This window comes from Hypanus sabinus, chromosome 6 (assembly GCF_030144855.1).
Source record: "Hypanus sabinus isolate sHypSab1 chromosome 6, sHypSab1.hap1, whole genome shotgun sequence".
Classification (NCBI taxonomy): domain Eukaryota; kingdom Metazoa; phylum Chordata; class Chondrichthyes; order Myliobatiformes; family Dasyatidae; genus Hypanus; species Hypanus sabinus.
The window spans coordinates 88,074,118-88,101,485 of record NC_082711.1 but is presented as its reverse complement, the minus strand read 5'-3'; the positions used below and the strand labels follow the sequence as shown (position 1 = coordinate 88,101,485).

The 27,368-nt window shown below is 42.4% G+C and overlaps 1 protein-coding gene across 2 annotated transcripts in view; it reads left to right on the top strand.

Annotated features, from left to right (window-relative positions):
• Positions 1–5,304: 5,304 nt before the first annotated feature.
• The window catches only part of LOC132395675 (serum paraoxonase/lactonase 3-like), a 45,268-nt gene continuing 23,204 nt past the window's right edge, over positions 5,305–27,368 (top strand). Inside the window, exons 1-4 of one of the 2 annotated variants that reach the window (XM_059972579.1) lie at positions 5,306–5,572; positions 11,899–12,009; positions 15,658–15,728; positions 17,249–17,304. In XM_059972579.1, the coding sequence (XP_059828562.1) occupies positions 15,716–15,728; positions 17,249–17,304 (69 nt within the window). In that variant the 5' untranslated portion in view covers positions 5,306–5,572; positions 11,899–12,009; positions 15,658–15,715. Of the gene's footprint in view, positions 5,573–11,898; positions 12,010–15,657; positions 15,729–17,248; positions 17,305–27,368 lie in introns of both variants that reach the window. The other variant, XM_059972578.1, reaches the window with a different exon arrangement.

Sequence of the window (27,368 nt, the reverse complement as noted above, 5' to 3'; positions counted from 1 at the left end):
AAAAGTGTAGTTCCCAAATTGAAAGAAGAAAATATAAAGTCTGGACTGATGTCAGAAGCAGCAACCAGACTACAGAGACAATGGCTTGGTACGCGGTACCTGTGAATCAATTACAGGTTGAGTTGGAAGGTAAAGGGGCCCCACACGCTATTGTTCTTCCAGAGTGTGGTGTGAAACCGCAGAATTCGAAATGCTGTTTGAACAAAGAGGGATCGCTGGCATTGAGAACTATTAGCCTGAAGGGTCCTGAAGAGAAAACTAGCAACTTGCGTAAAATTAAAGAATTGTGTGGAAATTCAGAAAATGGTCTAAGTTTGGACCACATTGTTGATAAAATAACTCCTATGAAAGGAGCGGGCGAAAGCCTATTTTGCCAGGGTGCACAAGCTCATCACGTGGGAATTAACTGGAAAAGAGGCGAGGGTTAATGGGACGCCATTTTTAAATAGCAGAAGCCAGTTTTAAGGGATTTCGACAAAGCATGTGAATAATCAAGACAACCCCCATGGAAGCTTGACTGTTAAGTTTGAAAGTAACATAAAGATTAGTATTTGCATGAACTTTTGTAGTATACACGTAAGCTAAGATCACAACTCTTTAGCTTTGTTTGCTGAAGAAAAAAATAGGTGGTTATTAAATTGGAGTCTGACGCTACAAGACTTTAATAAGGTACAAGATGTTAAGATATTAAGGGAAGTGACAATGTAATCGTTAACTGTTTAGATGCTGAATTGAATGTATTACTCTGTAGTGAAAAAAAAACTTTTGTATTGTGTTAGATTCTAAAATCCTGTAAGACTCTGTATTACTTCGTTTTTACCAATGGTAAAAACGTGTTGAAGAAAGGGGGTGTTACGTCTGTGCCCCACCTCTGAGGGGCCGAAGGGTACAAAGTAGCCCCCTCCTTTTTGAGAATCGCAAGACCGCTATTAATTCGGGTGTGGGACCCAGGAAATGAGAGAGAATCCTCAAGGTTTGGAATGTGTCCTGGGCCTCCAAAAGACAAAGCCATGGTTAACGGCCATTGTCTCTTGGAGACGGAATTGTGTATTGAGTACTGTACTATTCATTGGAGCCCTCAGGAAATGAACAGAGTGGGCTGGTTGAGGGATTGCATCATCCCAACCTGATTGACATCTGAGACCCCGCGTGTAAGGATAAAAGAAGGTCTGGGAACAACCCCTTTAGACACACCAGGAGAAACGCTAGAAATCCCGTGACGGCATTTAATAGCGACAACCGGTGGGGCCTGCGTGCGTCCTTTCCCGTTGCCTGGGATTGGCGGGACTGACCACAGAAAAACGGCTTAGCTAAAAGGAAAAGGACACCAATGACATTTCGAAGGATCGACATCATAAAAAAGGAAACTCTGGTAAGTTCCAAAATCTCTCTCTCTTGACTCCAACCAAAGGCTGCAGCCTGAATGAACTAAAGTGACGTTTATATTTCCATCGGACAGTACATTGTCCCCTAGACAACGATAGAGCTATTTCTTATTGATTATTGTTATACCCGCACCTTTTGATCTAGTATTGACGACGTATAGTATCTGTATGTTTGCATTGATCTTATTTTTGTGTATTTTTACCAATAAATGCTGTTAAAATAGTACCATCAGACTTCAACGGACCTCTCTATCTTTGCTGGTAAGTTACCCAGTTACGGGATACGTAACAATGCCAACAAGAAAATGAATCTCAGGGTTGTATCAGGTGACGTTTATGTAATTTGATAATATTGAACTTTGAACATAATGCTTTCTGGTTCATGATGAACATGCATGCTGTCAGAGTCCTTTTAGAGGTTTGGTACAGGACATACAAGCAGGTTGTACACAGGGACACACACAGACACACACACATTTTGGAATTCCTTTTTTCAACCATACACTTATTGTGTGCCTCCGGGATCCGACCCAGCCAAGGGTGACTTATTTTTTCCCTTGCTCTCACATAATGCAATCCAGACTGAGGCAGCTTGCTTTCTCTCATTTAATGTGCTTCCGCAAGATACGGCCCAAACTGAGCAACTCTGTCTGAACTCCTGTGAGTTTCGACCCAACCAAGAGCAACCTCTTTTTAATGTACTTCTGTGATATCTATCCTGAATCGGTCAGTGAATGTGCTTTTGGGGGATACGACCTGGACCGGGGCAACTTTGTCCTGTGCTCCTGCAGGATTAGACCCAGCTCAGAGCAACCACTTTTTAATATGCACCCAGGGGATCTGACCCAGACCAAAGCAAAAAACAAGACCTCCTTTGTTTTATTCTGCAATTTTCCTACGACAGTGACTAAGGTGTTACCATATGTTGACTACTCACACAGGAGGAAATTTGCATTCCAGCAGCAAACTCAGTTGTTTGGTCAAATATGAGATGCCCAGATTTCAGACTGATCATCTACTGGTTGAATTCCTTCTCCAGTATAACTAAATCAAGGGTTAGCCATCTTGGCTGAACCTCCAAGTAATTGTATTAGCTGACTAAGTGGACTTTGAAAACACACACTCATTCTTCAAACACACTTTATTTTACATGTGCGCATGAAGAACAACGTGGCCCCTGTCACCACTTAATCTTCTTCACCATTAGGGCATAGGCTGCCCATCTTCTTGGTGTATCCTTCCGCTGCCCGGGATGAGGTCATTGGAGTTTCTGTTGATAATTCTGTAGCACTGGGTTTTTACAGGACAGGTCGCTAATCCATGCACAACACCCCCGCCCCCTCCTTTTGCAGCCAGGTTTGGGACTGTCCATGTCAGAATTCCCTGCCATAACACTGTTTTGAATTCTGAACACAGAAATTGCCACTTTTATGTAAAATTAACCAGCATTTTAAAGATGTGAAACTGTGTATGTTTGCATTCTTTACTTACAAGATCAATCACCACTCACAAAACAGGTGTTAAAAGTCAATAGAAACCACTAGCTACCAACTGATGGTACTTTTTAAGTTAGTAATTATCCCTTTTTGGTGTGTGTGTTTCGTATCCTTCTGTCAAATTCTTATTTCAATGCTGATGACTTATTACTCTTTCTCTCAAATCCATCTACATCCTTACCTCCAATGTTTTCACTTCTTGACCAGTTTAGCTAGATCTCAGGCTATAAACTTAATTTACATAAGAGCGAACTTTTCCCAATTAATAAAGAAGCACGAGAATTAACATTTCGTGATCTCCCTTTTAAAGTAGTCCATAATCAATTTACTTACCTTGGGATTACAGTCACAAGGAAATTTAAAGATCTCTTTTGTGAAAACTTTGCCAATCTTTCATATACTATAAAACAGAGTCTGGTACAATGGTCACCTCTATCTATGTCTTTGGTAGGTCGTATTAATGTTGTTAAAATGTTTGTTCTCCCTAAATTTTTATACTTATTTCAATCTATCCCAATTTTTATTCCTAAATCTTTTTTTGATTCCTTAGACTCTATTATTTTGTCATATCTGTGGAAGAATAAGTGACCTAGAATTAATAAAATCCATCTCCAAAAACCTAAAAAAGAGGGTGGCATGGCTTTACCTAACTTTCGTTTATATTATTGGGCAGCCAATATATGTGGTGCTACCTTTTGGTCTTTCTTCCATGGCCAACCCGAATGCCCTAACTGGGTGGCGATGGAGCTGAGCTCCACTAAAGAATTATCTAACTCTGCACTTTTTGGCTCTGCACTCCCTAGTAGTCTGTCCAGATTAATAGTTAATCCTCTTGTTAGACACACTTTGCGTATATGGGCTCAGTTTAGGAAATGCTATGGTTTCCTTGGTTTTTCCGTTTCCAGCCCTGTCGTACATAATCACCTTTTTTTTTACCTACTACGTATGATTCAGCATTCCAGGTTTGGTATAGGAAGGGCATTAGGCATTTTGAAGATCTTTTCATTGATAATCGCTTCGCTTCTTTTCAACAGCTCTCTGTTAAGTTCAATCTGCCCAATGCTCATTTTTTCAGATATCTCCAAATTAGACATTTTATTGCTCCTTTAATTCCTAACTTCCCTGAAATGCCTGTGAAAAATGCTATGGACTTATTTCTTTCCATTAATCCACTAGGTAAAGGTTTAATATCAATTATTCGAGATAAATTAGCAGCCTTACGACGGCCCCTGTGGATAAAATTAAAATGGCATGGGAGCAGGATTTAAATACTTCCTTATCTGATGAGAGTTGGGACTCAATTCTCAAATCGGTTAACTCAACCTCTCTTTGTGCTCGCCATTGCCTTTTACAGTTTAAGATTGTTCATAGAGCCCATATGTCTAAATCTAAGCTATCTCGATTCTACTCTAGCATCAGTCCGCTCTGTGATAAATGCAAGAGGGGCATGGCCTCTCTCATCCATATGTACTGGTTCTGTCCTAGCTTGGAGAAATTTTGGAAAGATGTCTTCACTACTTTATCGTATATTCTGAATCACCACCTAGAACCAAACCCTTTAATTGCTCTGTTCGGTTTTTGGGGCGAGACAGATTTATGTCTGGGTCCGACCAAATGCCGAATATTATCCTTTGCCTCTCTCCTGGTAGACGCTTGATCCTCCTCAGATGGAGAGATGTTGCCCCGCCCACTCATGCTCAATGGCTTAACAACATCATGGCCTGCTTGGACCTCGAAAAAATTCATTATTCAGTTCTTAATTCAGATTTAAAGTTCCATAAGGTCTGGGGACCTTTTATCGAGTACTTTCATAACCTTCCTCTTGACTGGGTTTTTTTTCGGTCCCTTGCTTTCAGCTCCCTTTTTTTTGGTAGTAGGCATTAATATCTTCTGTTGCTGAGTGTATTCACAGTCTGGGACTTTGATTGTCCTGATTTATATTCTCTATATTGTGTTGTGGTTGGTCTGGAGTTTTTTTTGTGTTGTGGGGCTTGCGGAGGATACTTGTCTTCAATTTAGGTGCTTTTTTAAAATTCTCTTTCTTTGTATCATATTGTCATTGTATGCTTAATTTTGCACTGTATTAATGTTCCTCATTTTGATTTGGGGTTTTTAAATTTGTAGTTATGTAGAAAATGTATTAAAAAACTCTTATTTCGGCCGCATTAATATAGCCAAAATAATATATAGCCAAAATTAATATAGCCAAAATAGCTCCGGAAATCTGTTATACATAGGGAATCCATGCTGTTCAAAGATATTTCTTGCCTGGGTTGTCTGCACTTTACCTGCAATCTACTCTTGCCTGGCTTTTATCATAACCGGAACTTCCAGATTGAACTCCAGCCAGAATAACACCGGCTCTCCGTGTTTTTTTATATATATCCAAATACAGTATTAAATCAAAACCACCAAGTAAAAACAAAACATAAGTACTGTATTTATTGTTAATCATTTGGAATGAAGCACGACTGTTGCCAGACGACCAGGAGTTAATCGTGAGCACGGAGGAGAGGTGAATTTCGGCCATTTGTGCGGCAGCGGTCCAACACAACCCGCTGTCTGTCGGGTCTGGTGATTGCCTGCTGCGGGAAGGTATACAGTACCTCGCTTGATAATGGGAAAGGTATTGTGGTGCACCCTTCTCGTCGTCGTCCTCGCCTTGTTCGCCCACTGGTTATTCGACCTGTGGTAAGTGGTGCGGGCTTTTTTCTGAGGCGTGAGACAGACACCGGGAGCGGACGTTTAGAGTTTGGACAGCAGGCTGAAACCACGACCACAGCTCTCAGTGGGACTGAAAGTTAAATTATTATTTTGGCCAAACACAGGTAGCATTTGTGGCCTGCCTCGGATCTCTCCAGCGCACTCTGCAATTCATGCCCGTGTAAAACTCCCCGACCACCGGAGCGGAATGACCTCTAAATCAGTCGGTGTGGTACCTGGCCAATGCCGACACCGTTGGCGTAGTTGCTAAGTATTTGAAAGCAGAAAGTGAAGAGTTACCCACCCCGCCACAGATAGACAGACACGCATACGCACAGTATTGGCGCACTTTCGCTCCTTGGAGATCACCTCCAATGTTACGTTTCTTCGTATTATTACTATCTAATTTCCCTCATTTACACACTGACTGAGGGGCCTCTATAGCCGCAGACATCCCGCCCTGCAAAAACTCATTTCAGGGAGGTAGCACTCCCGCAACCCCATATCACCACCCCGTCGACCCCCGAGGGTGTATGTAATACCTTGTTTAGTGATTTTGTCTAATTTGTAAGCCAAGTTGGGTATATGCGGAAAATGTGACATTAAAATATGTACTTATAGATTCGTTTTTAAAAATTCTATTACAACTTTAAGAAAGTCTACAGGGAGTTTGGCCTCATCAGGTAGGACGTCAATAGAGTAGCTCCTCAGCAGCTAGTCAGCTAGTTTAAATAACGTTAGCTATGCTAGTAAAGGAATGACACCTGTTAAACTCACCTCAACATGTCTTTTACATTTTAACCCACCATGGGCAATGGAAGTCACTATTGCAAACAGTGCAGCGAGCAACACTGTCATTATATTTGACCCCTATTAGGCAGGGGTACACTTTAGTGTAGTCTGGAGTGAAGTACGTTTTATATTTTCTTTTTTTGGAACACTGCCATGGTGCTGCAGGACACACAACTGAACTGATGGACAATGAGAGAGAGAGGTCACTGTAAAGCCCGCCCACAGAAAAAACTGATAGGTCTACTTAGCACGAAGAGAGACCAATCAGGATGTGCCCTCGCCCTCTCAAAAAAAAATCAATTTAGGGGATATTGTATATAATTTGCGGGTGTCAGGGAGCCGCTATCAATATGCAGGAGTCTCCCGGAGCTTGCGGGAGGTGGGATGTGCGCAGCCCTGAGGTAACCATGCCGACACCATGTCAGTGGTGTCATGCTCTTTACCTTCTCCACACCTGCCCCCACCATTCCTGTAACTTAAAATTAACCTTTCCTCTTCGCTCCACTTCTGTCCATGGATCCTTCTCCTGGAAGATTAAATGCTGCCTAACCTCTCAGCTGCTTTGTGTTCTTCATAATCTGCTTTTGTTTCAGATTCCCTGCATCTGCATATTTCTTATTTTCATTTGGTGTCATTATTTCAGCAGGCTGTGATTATCACCATCTTGATGTAATAAATCTTCTCCCAGGCTTTTCCAAAGAAAAGAATCCAAGCCTGTCTAATGTTATTCTTGCAGCCCAGTCACCCTTACCAAAAACTATTTCATAAATTTCATCACCACTGCTCAGTACAAGAGGACATGGCTTTAAGGTAAGGGGAGGAAGGTGTTTCACTCAGAGTGGTCGGTGTGTGGAATGCATTGCCTGAGTCAGTGGTGGAGGCAGATACACCAGTGAAGTTTAAGAGACTATTAGACAGGTATATGGAGAAATTTAAGGTGGGGGGTTATATGGGAGGCAGGGTTGGAGGGTCGGCACAACATTGTGGGCTGAAGGGCCTGTAATGTGCTGTACTATTCTATTCTAAATCTTTTCTGGACCATCTGTAATGCCTTTCCATCCTTCCATAGTATGGTGACTTGACTAAACCAAAAACTTCTGATGAGGACGGGCATAATGTTACTGCTTTCATAGTTCATGCTTCTGCTAATAATGTAAATATAAATTTGCTAGATCAAATAATGACAGCACAAATAGATCTTTTTCACCTATTTATTTCTTTAAGCTCAGCTGGCAAGTGAACTTGGTCCCGACATCAGGGGAGAAGCATCCTCATCCCTCCTGTGGTTCCACAAGTTCACTGTTTGCCTTCTAGAACTGTTACAACTTATAAGGCTACTGATACAAAAGAACAATCAGTTTGATAACCATTCCAGCCAAATCAATGGATTATTGATAGGAAAGAACAATCTGTTTGATAGACACTCCAGCCAGTTTAATTAAGAAAGGAATGTCCTACCTGGTTTGTTGGAGCCAAAACTTAATTACAAAGATAAGAACATCCACCAATTTATGCTTTAATTAAGAAAGGAATGTCTTGTCTAATTTCCATCAGGTACTGCCTTTTGTCTAAACCAAAAGGTGTGGAAAAATCAGGAGACATCTTATGTGGATCTCTGTGAACTTCAACCTTTATCTTGCTTCAAAGAAGCAGCTGTGAGACATTATTCAAACACACCGAAGTCACTCACAAAATACACAAACATAGTTGGTACTTAACCCATTATTTACAGGAATCTGAAATCCCCCAATTCCCTTAGACTTTATCATTCCCTCCTTTTTATCATTACATGATAACTTTTTCAGAACAGATTGTCACTTCTACAACATGATACAAAACATACCCAACATGTTTCCCACTGTACTTGCTTAGCATAGGTGTGGCAGAGGGACAGAAAAGTGTTAACCTGGGGGCCTCCCAAAACAGGGGCAGGTCCCCTTAGGGTCAATAAAATTATCATTAACCAATACATTTTTCAGTCCTTGTCAGTTCTGCCAGTAATGTGTTTACAGTCCATTCGATGTGGCCACTGGAGCTGCCCTTCCACCTTCACTGCAATAGGTATTGTCAGTAGCACTTGGTACTGTCCATTCCACCTCAGTCCCAACTTCTTACGATCCCAGCTCTTAATTCGGACAAAATTTCCAGGCTCGATGGTGGGGTAGTCATTCTTAGGCTGGGTGTCATCCTCTCGATAGGCCTGTCGTACCTGTGAATGCAAGCTTTAGAAAATTTTGGTTAGCTGACACAAATACTTTCTCATTTCCTCTCTTAGGGTATGCATTATCTATTTTATCAGGGAGGAGACAATTTAACCCCAGTGTCCATGGGGTATGCATAGGCTTTCCATAGATGATTTCTGCAGGGGATAATCCAGTTTTATTCAAGGTTGTAACTGTCATAAGGAACAATGCCAGAGGTAAAACCTTAAGCCAAGTTAGTCCAGTTTCTTGCATGTTTTGTTAGCTTATTCCTCAAGGTTCCATTTGCTCGTTCCACTATACCAGCTGCTCTTGAATCGTGAGCACAGCAAAATTGGTGTTTTATTGCCAGTTTATTACAGATTTTTTCATTTATCTTGGCAATATAATGAGGTCAATTGTCTGAGCTTAGTGATTCAGGCAATCCATAATGGTGAATCACTTCTCTTAGTAATATTTTTACAACAGTATTATCAGTAGTACGTATAGCATCTATCTATCTGCTAAATATATCTACTATTACCAAGCAATATTTACAACAGTGTATTCTAGGTTGTTCTGTAAAATCAAGTTGTAAACAAGACAAAAAGTCCACCAGGCAAGGTGTGGTTCCAGAACCACAGAGCATCCCTTTCCAGCGTTTGTTTTTTTTTAACATGCTGTGGCTTGCTTTTCAGCTGCTTCCTGGAAATCAGGGAGCCACTGCCACCAAGTTATTAACCACTCTCTCCTTGCTCAAGTGTGTACAATTATTTACATAATCTATCAAGATAGATAAGAACACAGAGGGAACACAAATCTGTCCCGCAGGGGTCACCCATAAATTGGTCTGAGGTTTAAGGTGGCAGCCCATTTGGGACCATAGTTTGCACTCTCCTTCAGGGGCGTCCCCCTGGAATTTATGTATTTTCCCCCATATCTGGCATACCCCTCATTAAGTTTTGTCTAATAAGAACTTGGTCTCCCAAGGGGACTAAAAGTGTGGGGTCCAAGGCTGTCTGTTTTGCTGCTGCACCAGCCCAAGCAAAACCCTTAAATATCTCATCAGATTCCCCTGTATGGGCTGCACATTTAATAATAGCGAAAACTCAAAGTAGCTATAGAGCGGTGAGTAAGTTGCAAATTAGCAGATGACACAAAGCTCGGTGGCAGTGTGAAATATGAGGAGGATGTTAGGAGAATGCAGGGTGACTTGGACAGGTTGGGTGAGTGGGCAGATGCATGGCAGATGCAGTTTAACATGGATAAATATGAGGTTATCCACTTTGGTGGCAAGAACAGGAAGGCAGATTACTATCTGAATGGTATCAAGTTAGGAAAAGGAGAAGTACATCAGTCACTGAAAGTAAGCATGCAGGTACTGCAGGCAGTGAAGAAAGCTAATGGCATCTTGGCCTTCATAACAAGGGGAGTTGAGTATAGGAGCAAAGAGATCCTTCTGCAGTTGTACAGGGCCCTGGTGAGACCACACCTGGAGTACTGTGTTCAGTTTTGGTCTCCAAATTTGAGGAAGGACATTCTTGCTATTGAGGGAGTGCAGCATATGTTCACGAGGTTAATTCCCGGGATGGCGGGAATGTCATGTGTTGAAAGATTGGAGCAACTGGGCTTGTATACACTGGAATTTAGAAGGATGAGAGGGGATCTGATTGAAATATATAAGATTATTAAGGGATTGGACACGCTAGAGGCAGGAAACTTGTTCCTGATGTTAGGGGAGTCCAGAACCAGAGGCCACAGTTTAATAATAAGGGGTAGGCCATTTAGAATGGAGTTCAGGTAAAACATTTTCACCCAGGGAGTGGTGGATATGTGGAATGCTCTGCCCCAGAAGGCAGTGGAGGTCAAGTCTCCGGATGCATTCAAGAGAGAGTTAGATAGAGCTGTTATTGATAGCGGGGTCAGGGGATATGGGGAGAGGGCAGGAACGGGGTACTGATTGTGGACGATCAGCCATGATCACTTTGAATGGCGGTGCTGGCTCGAAGGGCCGAATGGCCTACTCCTGCACCCAATGTCTATTGTCAAAGGTAGCATTATTAATGGGGTGGCCAGAGGAAGTCAAGAATCTCCAAAGTTCCATAGTCAGTGCATAGCTGGAGTCTGTATAAAAGTTCGCACTTTAGTCTGTTGCTAGGATAGAGGGATGAGTCAGAGAAAGCAGCTCAGCTTTCTGGGCGGAGACAGCTGCTTCAAAAAAAAAGGCTTGTTCAATTACTTCACCGTCTGTCAGTATCTCACATCGTTTTCTTGCTGGATCCACAAAAGAGACTCCATCCTCATAAAACGTTGCCTCAGTCTTGAGGGGGTATTGCAGAAGGGATGGGAGAGTCTGTCCTTCTTTCACGGTGATCCGGACTGGGGTGGGTAGTTGGTGTGGCCGACTTCATGGCCTGAAATTGCCCAGAGATGGGGTACGATGTCTTGGATTCGGTCAATATTAAAAGAGTGTCTTACCAGATGTCCCGTCTTCACCTTTGACTCCTTCGAGTATCGGAGTTGGCCCGCGGCCAAGTCTTGCCAGTCTCTCTTGGTGCTGGAGGCTTGTTTCATCAGGATGTAGGCAAGGAACCATAGGGTCTTTGGCTTGAACCGAGGGCAAAACCTAACGGTGGTATGGGGAACTACCAGTCCTGTCTGTCGCCAAAGGAAATCCGGAACTTCGGCCAGTAATGCACTGCCCTCTCTTCCTTTAGCCTCTGCAATCACCATGACTGGGAACTCCTGTCCCTCGAGGGATGCATAATACTGGTTTTCCTCAGTCGAGCACCCTGTAGGATCAGAGCACAGAGTCACGTGAAGGTCTGCCTCTGGCAGAGGGGGTTCAAACGAAGTGGAGCCCCAATTAAGTGCCCACCACTGGGGGGGGGGGGGGTCGGTTGTTGGAGAGACCTTCTCCAAGGCTTGAATAATCCGGTCTGTCTGTTCGTACTCATTTATGGATTCCCCCCTGTAACTCCTGATAGGTTCGGTATCTCAATTCTTCCTTCTATTTCCGCCCCTCATCAGATGAGAGAATCATGCAGCAAAGACCAAATAAATCTTGTGGGGTCACATTATACATCTCTATGGTACTGTGGACATACTGAGCAAACTGTGCTGGTTTTTCTTTTCTATCGGGGGCCTGATTTATGATCGTTTGGAAGCTTGAGGCTTCCAGGGTGCATACAAGTTACTGAAAGCTGCCCCTCCTTGGCTGCCCGTGGACTGGGCAGCATTTGGGTGGGCAATTGTCTCTGTGGAGCCATTAATCTGGGGTTTTATTAGACTCTTCCCTCCCTGTCTCGGAATAATCCCTGGTATTCCTTTTCTGGATCTCAGGGTATAGAGAGCCTCCCCTTCCCTGCCGCTGCTGTTTTTCACCCGAGTGGCCACCGTACCTGAGTACTGGGAGGATTGGGGTTCAGGAGCACTGGGTGCACTCAGCCTCTGGTAAGGTATGCCAGATATGGGGTCGCAATCCCGTATTGGCCCTTCACGCGCGGCACTGCCGATTTTTAAACCTTCCTGTCTGTCCATGTCTCCTTTTGTTTATGTTCTTTGTTTCTCGTTCTTTCTTCTCCTTCTACCCATTAGCACTCCGCTTGCAGTGTCTCCCAACTCCCAGAGTCTCTTCTGCCGTACATATCCCTTTATCACAGGCATTATTCCTCCAGTGGGCCAGTAAGGTACTATTCCATTTAGTATAAGCTCTACCTTTCCATTCTTTAATCAATAATTTCCACTTTTTACAGCAATTCTTTTCCCAAATTAAATTTACTGCTTGTTTCCCCTGGTGGCCACACTGTTTCCCTAGTTTCTTTGTTAGCGCTGCACTTAACATCCGGAGATCCGTTTCGTATCCTGGATTCGTTCACACACAAATGTATCGAGGGTCTGTCCCATTATTGCTCTTTTCGGTTGTTCTTATTTATCAAGTCAAGTATGTAGCACATTTAAAAGTATATAGTTTATATAGCACATTTAAAAGTGTATAGTTTATATAACACGTTTAAAAACAACCTACTTTGACCAAAGTGTTACACAAAGTAAAGCAAGTAGCCAAAATCACAAATACACGAAACACAGATAAACCAACAAGGCAAACAGCTTATAGACACAAAATACACAACACAAGGGCCTAGGCACAAGCAAAAAGAAAGTCACTGTTAATACCACTGGGTGAGAAATTTAGCCAGCCTGCCTCCTCCTTAATCAATTTCAACTGGCCATATTATCAGGAGGCAGCTGATACGGTCAAATTTGCCAGGTAGCGGTGGCCGCCTCTCCTGACCGGGGTCCCCAGCCCCGACTCTTTCCTTAGGAACAATACAGAATACCCAATGTCACCTGCAGTCTTTAATTCTCACAAAAACTGCTAGCCTATTTTCCGTTAATACTCGCAAAAAAACCCAACTCTCACATACCCTGCAGGCCTTTCCTCCTTCATCCTGAACTTGTCTCATTAAATTTCAACCAGCTACATTTCTGCAGCCAAGGTGAGAATTTTACCGAGCTGCCAGTCTTGTATCATTTTCAAATTTCAACCACAGTTAAAATCACAGTTTGATACACAGCAGTCACTCACAAAATACACATAGCGGTACTTAACCCGTTATTTACAGGAATCTGGGAATCCCCCAATTCCCTTAGACTTTATCAATAAAAGCTCAGAGATGCATGTGATTTCTCAAATTGCCCTTTTGGTTTTAAAAGAAAATCAAAAGAACCACAGAATCTGGACACTGACTAGATGAATTTTCTGAACATTTACTGTTTTTATTTCTGCCATTTTCGATAATTTGTACGTCCGCACTCTCAAGTTTCTCTGTTACTGTGTCACTTTGAGAATATTCTGTATTCCATATTGCATCACACTGCAGATTTAGAAATGGTGGCCCCCAACACCTTGGGAATACTATTACAAATTTCATCCAGTCCAAACACAGCTATTTGCCATGGCCCTTTCTCAGATACTTAAATAACCATTTCCATCTTATGAAGGTAGAACGGACTGACCTTATTTATTCATATTGTCTGGAATGAGAAGCCCTCTGATACCATTGCGATCCAAAGGACATTGAAGGATTATGGTCAATGTCCCTGCTATTTCCTCCTGTACTTCTCTCAATATCATAGAACACATCTCATAATATTTCTGATTACTCACTTTATGTCTGTCAATGTTTCTAATGTATCTAATTTTTAATGTTCTCCTTCATTGTTGCTTTAGAAACACCATCATGATTATATGCCATGTCATAAGGTGTAGGCAATCATGGTGACCATGATTATTCTTGGCAATTTTTTTTACAGCATTGGTTTGCCATTACCTTCTTCTGGGCAGTTTCTTTACAAGATGGGTGACCCCAACCATGATCAATATTCTTCAGAGATTATCTGCCTGGCATTAGTGGCCACATAACCAGGACTTGCGATGTGCACCAGCTGTTTGTACAGCCATCCTCCACCTGCTCCCTTGGCTGCACCAGACCCAGATTGGGGTTCTGAGCATGTGCTACACTTTGCCCAAGGGTGACGTGCAGGTGGATTGAGGCAAGGAGCTGCTTATACCTACTTTAGTAGAGAGTTATCTCCACTGCGCTATCTGATTTCTAACACCATCTTTCCCAAATAAGACAAATACAAAGTGCTATATTTAATATCATAACATTGTCATTGGCAATCATAAAGAAGTTCCCTTTTTTGTCTTTAGTAGGCCCCTTTTCACCAAGTTCTCCCCCCTTTGAATATTTATATCCCCACAGCAGAGTTTCAGACTCGCATTTACATTGGCAACTTGATTTTCGGTCAAGCTGTGTACATTGCTCCTTCAGTTGACATCTTCTGGGTAGATCATGAAACCATATATTACACTTCTTTTATGTCTTTTACGTTTGTTTTTTATGTTTGAAATGTCATTCTGGGACTATTGGAGCCTGTGATTTGTAGTTCGGAGATCGTTTGGGTGTTTCAGAACTCCGCAGTCTCTCAGGGGATTCCAGGAGGTAGAGGCAGCATGCGGGAATCTCGTGGTGAGAAAGCTCCGAGCCGAAGTTTCTCTCCATTTCACTGATTAAAGTTTCCATCGTTTGCTGATTAAAGCAATTAGGAAGATTGAAATGCCAGCTCCCTGCTTTTTTATCACTCAGCTGCCGAAGAGGGAGATTGCCTTTTTATCACTGGTGAGATCGCTCTGCTATGGGGAGGGGAGACTGTCTCTTACTCACTGGTGAGATTGTTCTGCTACAGAGGGGGAGAATGTTGCCCAGATTCTCCGTTTTGGATGTGGACTTGGACTGTGGACATTTTTTAGTCTTATGGTTTTTTTGTATTCTGTGTTTTTCGTCTGATCTTTTTTGTGTGTGGGGAGAGGGGTATTTGGGGGTTGAAGTGCCTGTTCCATTTTTGTTTGTTTTTTGTGTGGGGAGGAGGGATTTGGGGGTTGACGATCCTGCTGCTGTTCTTTCTTGGTTTCATGGCTATCTGGAGAAGAAAACATTTAGAGTTGTATACTTTGATAATAAATGAACCTTTGAACTAATCTTTGTTCCTCATTTTAATTGTTACTTCCCTGGTAACTCTGTTGTAATAGCTTTATTTTTGCTAGTATTTGCAATTTGACACTTGACATAAGCAGCACTTTTTCTCATTTATATTCCTCTGTACCTTTTTCATCATCGCGGTGCAGACTCGAGGGGCCGAATGGTCTACTTCTGCACCTATTGTCTATTGTATCTATGGAATCCTGTTCTACGTTTACCCTGCATGAGGCTTTACGTCAACTGTACCTGAGCCATGTCTTCTTTAAAAGTTCTGTTATTATTTTGCCCTGTCCAGCTTTTGACTCCAACTTGCCCAAGCTAGATCTGCAAATTTCACATCACATGCCAGTGATAATAAACCTGATTCTGATTTGCATCTTTTGGAGATCAGCCTTTGACCAATTTATTGCTTCGGATTGCATCTTCAACTTTTCCATGGCTAAGCTAAATCTGATCATTGTCCTCTAAATGTTCCTCTCTGGAAACTCAGTCCATTTGACCCACTCATTCTCTTGCTGGTTTCTAAACTGGTTGTGTTGCTTCTTTCATTTTGCAGCAAGAAACTGGGTGTGTTCAGAGAAGTGGCTCCAATTGAACCTGGCAACTGCCATCTAATGGAAGGAATTGGTAGGTGGTTCTTTGTTCATTATAATTGGCTGTAAAATGAGAGGTTGTGAAAAGTATAAGTTCTTGCTGTGGATGAATTATACCAGGGATTAAAATTTCAGTAATTGCATAGGTGATTTTGTATTTTACTAGCTTCTCTGCAGCTGGTGTCACGCCCCTGTAGCTGACTGTGCAATGTTATGAACTCTTAATAACATGGCCGTAATTGACAAGTTTTATGCCTCATCCTTGACTTCGGAAGAACGTCAGGGTCAATCTAACAAATCTAACAAATCTGTTAATTAACCTGCTTAAATTATAGGTGTAAGAAGACTAGTTAAAGAATAGTTAAGATAGGAATATTTGCTTTCATTGATTGATGTTCAAGGACACAGATTCATTTGTACATTAACATACCCTAGTCTATTGCCATTTATAGAATAGTTTACCCTTCTGTTTTTCATAGTAATATGGTTAACTTTACACTTGTTAATGTTGCCTTGCATCTGCCATTTACTTGTCTACCTGCTCAACTTGTCTAAAACACCTTGAAGCTTTTTTGCATCCCCCTCATATCTCTCAGTCCTGCACGGCAGCATCTCTGACTGTTCCCTTCCTTAAACTTGTATTTTAAACCCTTGGATGTAAGCTCATTGCAAAATGGCAGTTAAAAAAAATCTGTTGACCCTTCTTTGCATTTATGCCAAATCGCTAGTCCTATATCTGGGTGGATACTATCTGGCGTTGGTTTCTTCCAAACTGAAATTTGCTGACTGTTGCTAAATTTGCAAATATCCATGACATCAAGTCTATTAATTTTGGTTCATGACACTTCCAAGTCTATAAATGTAGATATTGCTTTGTGTGTACTCGAGTCCCAATCACTATGGTTGCTGCAACTTTGAAATAAAAATGAGTGATGCTGGTTAAGGGTCTTTGACATGAAATAATTTTTTCTATTCAAAATCATTAACAAAGCAGTTGTCCTAGTACTGACTTCTAAGATACTCCACTGTACTCTTCCTTGCAGTGTGACAAACACATTTATCACTCCTGTTCTCTTCGCTTCCCATTAGTTAACCAATTTTATGATTGTATCGCTCTTGCCTTTGTATTCCATGGACTATGAGCATGATGATAAGCCTGGTATGGAGTACTCTCTCAGAAGCATTCTTCTTGAAAGTCCAAAAGCATCACACCAATTAGGGTGATTCTTTCTATTAATCCAGCAAAAATGTGATAGCTGGAGTATGTTGGGACAGAAATATTTGCTGAAGGACATTAACCTTTATATTAAGACCAGTTTTTGGAGTCATAGAGCATGGAAGTAGGTCCTTTGGCCCAATTTATGCATGTCAATGAAGATTCCCATCTAAGCTAGTCCCATTAAAGCTATCCTTTCCTGAACCTTTTACTGAAACATGTGACCTGTACCATGTTACTCCTGAACTGCGCATACTCTGCAGGCCAGTGTGTCATGGTTTTGTCATTTCTCCTTTGTTGCCAGACAGAGAGTGAATTGAAATATTTTCTTGTTCCAGAGTATGGATCTGAAGATATTAGTGTTCTTCCTGGAGGTTTGGCTTTCATCAGCTCTGTGAGTCAGCACTTAATATCTGATACTAATTAAATAGTTTCAGGAGAAACACCTAATTGGAAGTGTTTTGAAACCAAGTTGTTCAGTTTTTCTTCAAGTTCTTTTTTGCTTTATTGGTAATACGTTCACTTTTCATAAACTCGTGCATGTTTGTAAAATAAATAGGTTTGTTTTGCCGTAACTGGCCTCAGTTAAGTAGAAATTGGATTCAAGGTATGTTATTGTTTCTTAGCACTTGACTCTTTTGTTACCCTTTGATATAAAGTTCCATTGAAAGCACACAAGTTCAGAATGATTTTTGGGGAGGGGTAAATCAATAGGTGGAGAAATCTTTTTGCGGGTAGGAAAAAATCAAAACTCTAGTTTTGATTTTCAGAAAGTGAACATTTTGTAGAAGCACCTTCATCTGTGTTGTCAAATTTTATGTTGAATATGATTGTGTTGCCTTTATGGCATTTGTTTAGTTTATAATATTTTTGCTTTAGTAATTTGTTTGTTAGCATTTTTTAGTTAAAGTTAGGATTGTTTAAAGTAAATTCGTTGTCTGTGATATATCGCGGCATGCGATGATGTCACACCCGGTTTCGCCGTGCCTTGTGGGAAAATACCAGTTTGGAGAAACGGGAAGGAGGGGGCTCACATGTGCAGGATCAGCACAAGAGAAGTTTTCTTTCTACGCACTAGAAATATCAGTGAAGCAACACCGTAAGTTCATGAGATAATCGATGTGTTGAATTAAAAATATTAACGCAGATTCTGTTAAAAGTAATGATGGTTAATAAGGTTTATGTTTTTGTTATTTAAAGAGTTGTGGATAGTTTGTGTTGAAGTGTATTTAAAGCAGTCGATGGCTTAGGTAGACTCTGACTTATGTTGCACTTTAATGTAATGTAGTTGTTGTAGTTTTACTTTTGCAAGTATTTACGATGTAAATGTGATATCAAGAAGGAAACAAATACTGTATACTGGCCAGTGAATTCCACCAGAGCTAACATGAATAGTTGTGGACTAAAGGTTCTCTGCCTTGGCTTTACACTTAAAGGCCTTTTTAAGTTTTTAAAATAAAAATTTAAGAAGTAAATTATAAACCTACAATTTGTTGATAAAATAAACTAAAATAATTTTTTCAGGTGTTTATTTTTTGTTTGTTTATTAATACGGTTATTTGAATAAAATGTTAATGAAAAGTCATTATGTCTTGGAAGGTTAAAAGGTCAAATTCATTTTATTTTTTTCTCTCACCTTATCTCCTGTTAAAGTCTCTTGGTCCCACTGAATCACTCAGTACTGTGTCTAGGTGACCAGTTGAAACCAGTGAAACACAGGCTGATCCTGTGCCAAGCTTAATCTAGCAATAAGATCTACTAGGACGGGGGTCGGCAACCTGCGGCTCCCGAGCCATTTGTGGCTCTTTCACCTCTGTGCTGCGGCTCCCTGTGGCTTTGGGAAATAATTGGTCAGTATTTAATTAAAATGTATTTTATGTTAGTTTGTTAGCTTTTGAAATGTAATTCTAAATTTGAAGATTATGGTGATCTTGTACAATCTAAGTGTGGCGACACATTTCCTGGCAGATCCGAAACGGCTCACAATTAGCCAGCATTCCGGCTAAGGGAGATAGCCTACGGGGGTTTGTGAGTACGCGTCTTTTGCAGCATCTGCGTCCATGGGGGCTGGGTTGAGGGAGGCTTAAAAGCAAGGCTGTTTAGTTCGAATAAAGTTATTCGACTGCAGTTTACTGACTGCGTGAGCACACCGCTACAACGTGTTTTTATCGCTATTAATATACGTCACCACTGCCAATACCTGACACCCGCCAGTGCGCGATTTCTTTAATTTTTCGATCCAAGGTAAGCCAACTATGGAGAATTCTAAAAAAAGAAAAGTGACTGAAGAAAACAGAACGTTTAATGATACGTGGACAGATTCATTTGCTTTCACTGTTGACGAGACTGGTTTACCGGTATGCTTAATATGCAATGAGAAACTAGCAAACAACAAAAAGTCAAATGTCGCAAGGCATTTCCAGAATAAACACGCAGCCTTTGCTCAAAAATATCCGGATGGAGATGAGAGAAAAAAAGCCGTTTCGGAACTGATGCGGAAGGTTGATCTGAGCAAAAATCATTTCCAGAAATGGATGAAGTCTGGAAAATCAACGACATACGCCAGTTATATTGACGCTCAGGAAATAGTCAGGCACGGGAAGCAGTTTACAGATGGTGAATATATAAAAGAATCTTTCATTAAGATTTCAGAACATCTATTCACGGACTTTAAAAACAAGAGTGAAATTGTGCAGAAAATCAGGGATATGCCCCTCTCTGCAAAGACTGTCAAAGACAGAACCATAAAAATGGCAGAAGACATCACAAGACAGCAAATTAAAGACATCAATTCAGCTGTGGCCTACTCGATTGCCTGTGACGAGTCTAAAGACAAAGGTGATATTGAACAAATAGTGTTGTTCTGCCGGTATGTAAACTCTGCCGGGCCACAGGAAGAACTGATTGAGTTGATACCTCTAAAAGACCAAACACGGGGGGAGGACATCTGTGAGGCTGTCTTGAATTGTTTAAGAGCCAACGGAATAAAGACCACCCATCTGGTGTCAGTAGCTACTGATGGGGCACCTGCTGCACAACAAAGTCCAGTGGCTGTCCAAAGGGGAGGTGCTGAAGCGCTTTGTCGCGTGTCTTGAAGAATGAAAACTTTCCTGGGCAGCAAAGGGCTCACCTTTCCTGAGCTGGAACAGCCAGAGTGGCTGGAAAAGCTACACTTCATGGTAGACATGACAGCGCACCTGAACACGCTGAACACAGCTCTTCAACGGGGTAAGGACGTACAGCCCTGCACATGTTGGAGGATGTTTTGGCATTCGAGCGCAAGTTGACGTTGCTTGCCAGAGATTTACAGAAAGGCACATTGTCTCACTTCCCCAATTTGAGAGAGTTCAAACAAGGTCACGACATGATAAATTCGGAGTATTTACATTCTGCAATCATCGCAATGCAAACATCGTTTGGGAAACGCTTCTGTGAGTTCAGAGAGGAAAAAAACACATTATCCTTCCCGGTCACTCCCCTAAGCATCGATCCATCCCTACTAAATACGACTGCATTGTCAGGTGTGAGTCAACCTGAACAAGTATGATAAATATTTTAATTGCCTATTATTTTACGTATATTCATATGTTTTCATTGTTCAGTGAAATAGTCCTTTTATTTTTCAGGTTGACAGCTGGCTGACGTTATTTTTGGTTTGCTGCTGGCGGCAAATTTAAGTTTGGCGTTTTTCATAAATACAAGAAGGACTCAAATAGACGTTGAGTATTTTACTTAAAAGTAACCTTCAACCCAACGTCTTTTTTTCGGAGTTCAAAATGTTTTTGTTGCATGCAGAAATGTAATTTCATTTTCTCTGCAGGAGTTCATCAATTTCATAAATGCAACACATTATAGTTTGTTTATACATAGCATAAAGGCAAAACAAAACATTGTATGCAGTGTTATTTCATTTTAAATGTCAAGCGGGTTTTGCGGCTCCCAGTGTTTTCTTTTCTGTGGGAAACGGGTCCAAGTGGCTCTTTCAGTGGTAAAGGTTGCTGACCCCTGTACTAGGAGATTCCTCATTGTAAATTCCCACTGAATCTTAAAGTCTATCTTCTACCACTGAAATCCAGGGGAGATCGCCAGTGAAACGTCCAGGAAGATTTGACACTCTGAATCTATTAGTGGAACCTTTGTGTTGCCATGTAAATAAGAGAGTGATAAGTCCCAAATTTCCTGATCTTTAAAGAGTGTTTTTTCCTGGGGAGCTATTGATATTCAACACGATCTGGCACAATATAAATGGTTCCTAAATCCTTTATAGAACTGCTTCACCTTTCAACCACAAAGAAAAAGAAGCCAGAACGAGCCAGAACGAGTTTAAACAAGCTTAAGAAAGAAAACCCAAATAGAAATTTGATCTTATTTGGTATTTTGCCATCCTGGCATATAAAAAAAACTTCTGTTGCCGAGATATTCAATCATTTAATAATGCTCCACTGAAATTGAAACCTGCTCATTATTCCATAATAATATTGATTATGATACATTTACAGCTTCAAATTATTGGTTCATGTCTCCCCACATATTTATGAAAATGCCTTTTATTGAACCACTCAAATTTCAGAACTAAAAATTTTCACGCTTGGCTTTCTTAACAAATGGTGGTTGTTTCTTTTCTGAAATATATAACGTCCCCAATGTTTCAAATTAAATTTTAAATTTCACTAGTTTTCTTTCAAGTAGGTAGTTTACAATTTATATTTTCTTGTAATTCATAGCAGGAGACAGATTAGCTAGTGGCATAGTTTGAATGAGTATTTGCACCATATTCTGCATTGATATAAGCTTATTGATTGCTGCATGGGAGACTGGGAGGAATTGAAACATGCAGAGGGAGCTAAAGGAGAAGATCAAGGTGGCTAAAGAGGAATACAGGAGAGAGCTGGAGAACAAGCTTGGGCAGAGTAGCACATGGGAGGTGTGGTGAGGCATGAAGAACAACACTGGTTTCAGTCAGCCCTGCTGTAGAGTCTCAGAATGCAGCCATGAATGGGCTAATGAGTTAAACCAGTTCTTTAATAGGTTTGACAATTGCCCTCTTGTTCACACCCTCCTCAGCACAACAGCCCAGGTGCTGATGCACCCAATGCCCTCAGCACCTTTTCCTCCACTCCTCCCTCCTCCCCTCTCCAACATGTGGATGAGCAACACAGGCTACTACAGTTTACAGTCCTTCCTTGCCCTGCACCTACCATCCACACCTCCGCATATGAGCTGCTATCGTCCAGATTTTCACCCCCTCCAGCCCCCACCTTCCACCAACTCCCCAGTCATCATGGACTCACCTTCACTACTGAGCGGGTGAGAAGGGCTGTGCGGAATTAAGAACGACAAAGCATTGGGACGAGATGTGTGAACCCCAGGTCCTGAAGGAGAAGTTCACCAGGGCATTTTCAATCTGATTCTGAGCCTGGAAGGGGTCCCGACTGTGTGGGAAACATCAGGTACTGGTTCCAGTACCTAATGAGGGCCAAATGAAGGTCTTGAATGACTACCATCCAGTGGCCATGCATCATGAAGATCCTAGAGAGGCCGGTCCTGGCTTATCTCCGACCCCTGGTCAGATCAGTCCTCGATCCGCTGCAGTTTGCCTACCAAGAGCACATTGCAGTTGATGTTGTTGTCATCTTTCTGCTGAATGGAGCTGACTCCCATTTGGACAAGCAGGGCAGCAATGTGAGGATAATGTTTTTTGATTTCTCATGTGCCTTCAATACCATACATCCCTCTTTGCTGGAGAAAAGCTCCATTCAATGAAGGTTGGAACTTCCATTGATTCTTGGATAATGGACTACTGGACTGGCAGACCACAATTTGTGTGACTTCAGGGCAGTGTGTCATATATGGCTATAAGCAGCACTGGGGCCCCACAGGGAGCTGTATTGCTTCCCTTCCCATTTACCCTGTATACTTCATATTTTAGATACAACACTGAGGCATGTCATCTGCAGAAATTGTCTGATGACTCAGCAATGGTTGGGTGTATAAAGGGAGGACGGGAGGATGAATACAGGACCCTGGTGGAGGACTTCGTCAAATGGTGCAAGCTGAACCATTCACAGTTCAACATCGGTAAGACAAAGGAGATGGTGATGGACTTTTAGGAAGACTAAGCCTGTACTGCTCCCTTTTACCATTGATAGTGAGGAGGATGTGCACATGGTGAAGACCTACAAGTAGCTGGGGTTACACTGGATGACAGACTTGAGCGGAGAACCAACACGGGCTGTGTTCAAGAAGGGCCAGAGCAGCCTCTGAGGAGACTGAGGTCCTTTGGAGTATGCAGGCCTCTCCTTCACATGTTCTACCAGTCTGCTGTTGCCAATATAATCTTCTATGTGTTGGTGTGCTGGGGCAATAGCATCAATGTGGGTGATGCAAACAGGCTCAATAAACTGATTGGAAAGGCTGGTTCAGTTACAGGAATCACACTGGAGATTGTGGTAGAACAAAAGTCCCTATGGAAAATCCTGGCAATTTTCTACAATGTTTCTCACCCTCTGCATGCCACCTTGGCTGAACAGAGGAGCATTTTTCATAGTAACTGCGCTGCTCCGAAGAGTGCTATATGAGGTCATTCTTAATTTCGGCCATTAGGCTCTATAATGAACCAACCTATAGGCAGAGAAGTGATGACAGCCTCCTGTTAGACTGTTTGAGGTAACTTAGTTTTTATTCTTTCTTACTTCTGTTATGAATGTACCACAGCTCTGAGGGGCTGAAGGGTGTGGGGTAGCCCCCTCCTTTGTGAGAATTGCAGGATCGCTATTGATTTGGGTCAGGAGACCCAGGAAATGAGAGAGAGAGACGTGCGGAATGTCTTGCCCCCCCCCCCCCCGGCGATATAAAAGCTACGGGAAACGGCCATTGTCTCTTGGAGACGGACTTGTGTATTACAATACTGTGCTACGTGGAAGCCCTCAGGCAAAGTAGGCTGGTTGAGGGAGGGATTGCATCAACCCCAACCTGATTAACATCTGCGACTCTGTGAGTCAGGATAAAAGAAGGTCTGTGGGAACAGCCCCTCAGATGCACCAGAAGAAACGCTAGCGATCCCGTAATAGTGGAAGCCGGTGGGGAGGCCACGTGCGTTCGGTTCCATTTGCCCCGGAACCGGTGCCCTTTACCACAGAAGAACGGCTTTTAGCTAACAACGGGGAAACCAACTCCCAACAACTCTTGAAGGATTGACATCATAAAAGGACTGGGCAAGTTTTAACCCGTCTTTCTCTCAAACCAAAACGCTGCAGCTTGAACGAACTAACAGTGACTTTTATATTTCCATTGGACAATACATTATCCCCTAGACAACGATAGAGCTATTTCTTATTGATTATTATTATACCCGTGCTTTTAGATTTGGTATTGATGACGTATGTTATCTGTAGGTTTGCATTGATATTATTTTGTGTATTTTTATCAATAAATACTGTTAAAAATAGTACCATCAGACTTCAACAGACCTCTCTATCTTTGCTAGTAAGTGACCCAGTTACGGGGTTCATAACAACTTCGGGTTCTCGTCTCGAGATTTGACACCAAATTGGAGGGCCAGTGAATCGGGCTTGTAGGTCCAAACTTGGATCTGGTTACACAGGTAGCCAGACAGGAAACCAGCAAAGATGGATGTGGGTGAATTTATAGAAAACCCGACTCTGGAGGCGCTAGAGGTGGCTACCAAATCAGACTTGGTAAATTTGGCGAAGGGGTTAAACCTCGCAGAGGTGAGGTTGTCAATGAAAAAGCGGGAGGTGCGAAGGGCCATAACTCAGTATTATATTGGGAAGAATGTGTTTGCAGCTGAGGTATTGGAAAATATTCCTGAAGAGGTACCAGCTAGGGGGACGGCTCAGTAAGAGTTGGAGAAATTAAGGTTGGAACATGCAATTAAGGTAAAGCAGCTGGAAGCAGCTGAGAAGGAGAATGAAAGAGCCGAGAGAGAGAGGGAGCTTGCGCTCCAGCTAAAGGAGTTAGAGGTGAAACGGGAGCAGGAAAGAGCTGAGAAACAAAGAGAGCATGAAATTCAGTTAAAACAGCTGGAAGCAGCTGAGAAAGAGAAAGAGAGAGCCGAGAAGGAGGGAGAGTATGGAGAGGCAGGGAAACAACAGAAACATGACTTGGAGATGGAGAAGTTAAGGCAAGGGCGAAGAGATCAAGGGTCAGACGGAGAGGAGCGGTTTAATGTTAGTCGAGAGTTGAGGTTAGTACCTCCGTTCGAGGAGACAGATGTTGATAGTTATTTCTTGCTTTTTGAAAAGGTGGCAGTGAATCAGAAGTGGCCCAGAGATCAGTGGGTGGCGTTGTTACAAAGTGTGTTAAAGGGGAAGGCACAGCGGGCATATACGGCGTTGTCCATGGAGGAGGAAGAGGAGAGAGTTATGACAAAGTAAAAGCGGCCATTCTCCGGAGTTATGCATTGGTACCTGAAACGTATAGACAAAAGTTCAGAACTTTAAAGAAAGGGTGGAATCAGACGTATACCAAGTTTGCCTATGAGAAGGGTGTGCTCTTGGATTGGTGGTGCACAGCAGAGACAGTGGAAGAGGATTATTGGTGTCTCAGGGAGTTAATTCTGATTGAGGAATTTAAAGGTTGTGTTTCGGAGGATATCCGGATGTATTTGAATGAGAAGCCGAATAAGTCCATCTCAGAATTTGCTAGGTTCGCAGATGAATATGCCCTAACCCACAAGACAAAGTTTTCCTCGAATAAAAGTTCCCAGAGGGACCGTGGGAATGATAGAGAAAGTCCGCTGGCTGAGGCAGAGGTCCCGCCGGGAGCTAGTGGTAAGGTTGAGGGGGAAAGGCCAGACAGCCAGAGATTTCCTGGCTTGACCTGCTTTAATTGTGGAAAGGGGTGGCATATTGCATCTAGGTGCTTTGCTCCGAGGAAAGAGACAGGAAAAGGGAAAGCAGCAGTCCCTATCAGATGTGCCGTGGTAATCAGTAAATCGACAAGAGAGCCCCGGGTAGATAGAGTACAAGAAGGGTCTGAGACTTGTCTGTCAAACGGAACCGTGTATGTGAGGGAGGGAGATACACCAGTTCCAGTACGGATCTGGAGAGACATGGGGGCTGAGCTATCGTTGATCAGCAGTGAGGTACTAGATTTTGGTCGCAAGACGGGAATGGTAGCTGTGAAAGGAATAAGCAAAGGGACGGAAATGGTGCCCTTACATGAGGTCATTATGGATTGTGAGCTGGTGTCTGGACCAGTTGAAATAGGGGTGCGATCAGAATTCCTGAGAACTGACGCGGACGTCCTTCTTGGTAATGATTTAGCCGGAGGGAAGGTTTGGTCAGCCATGATGCTGACAAGCCGGCCGGTGAGTGTTGCGGCCCCACCCCTAGATTCCAAGATCTATCCCGCATGCGCGGTCACTCGCAGCATGTTGAGAGAGGCAGCTGAGAAAGGGAGCAGTTTAAATCCGGCCGGTTTTGATTTGGCCGAGACGTTTTTACCGACCCTGTACCACGAGGGTTTAGAGGGTGGTAAAATGAAGAGTAGTAAAGTGAAAGAGAGTAAAGGAGAGGAGGTAGACCTGCCCTTAGCGAGGCGAAAAGTTCTAGAGGCAGAAGATAAAGATGAGAAACAGATAAGGCTGTTGAAAGGTCCAGGGTTGGACATGGATGATCTGTCTGGGTTGGCAGAACTGTTTGAAGAAGTTGAAAATTCTAAAGGTGTTCCAGATAATGAAATGAGGGCAGTCCTAGATGAAAAGGGTGCCCTTAACTTGAAGAAGTCTGCTGAGTTGGCAGATGAGGTTGTTTCAGCCTGCGGGGTTGAGTTTACTCCGGAAGGGAATTGCCCAGAGAGTACCTGGGAGGATCGGGGGAATTTAGAATTTGGACTGGGTACGGGTATTGAAAGCCTGAAAGAGGCAAATGTCCCATTTGAGTGTGTCCAAGATGTGGATGCACGTGGTACTGAACCTAGTAATGGAGCTCAGAAAAAGTCTGAGGTATTTGATTCAGTTGAAAAGGAAGGCCGTCCTTGTGGGTCAGACAGACTTGATTCAGTGAAGAAAGGGTTAACCTTGGTAATAGTGGGAAGTGAGAGTTCCCAGGTGTTTGTGCTCGATGGTGGGTTAAAAGTTAATGCGGATATCAAATGTGGGGAGATGAATATTATTATTGAAGGAAACGGGAAATATGTAGTTCCCAAATCGAATGAAGAAAATTTAAAGCCTGCGGATCGCTTACAGATTGAGTCAGAAGATGACAGGGCCCCCCATGCTATTGTTATTCCAGAGCGTGGTGTGAAAAGGCAGAATTTGAAATGCTGTTTGAGCAAAGAGTTCGAACTGAAAACTAATAGCCTGAAGGGTCCTGAAGAGAGGGCTAGCAACTGGTGTAAAATTAAAGAATTGGGTGAAAATTTCGAAGATGGTCTAAGTATGGGACACAGTGTTGATAAAATAACTCCTATGAAAGAAGCAGGCGAAAGCCTATT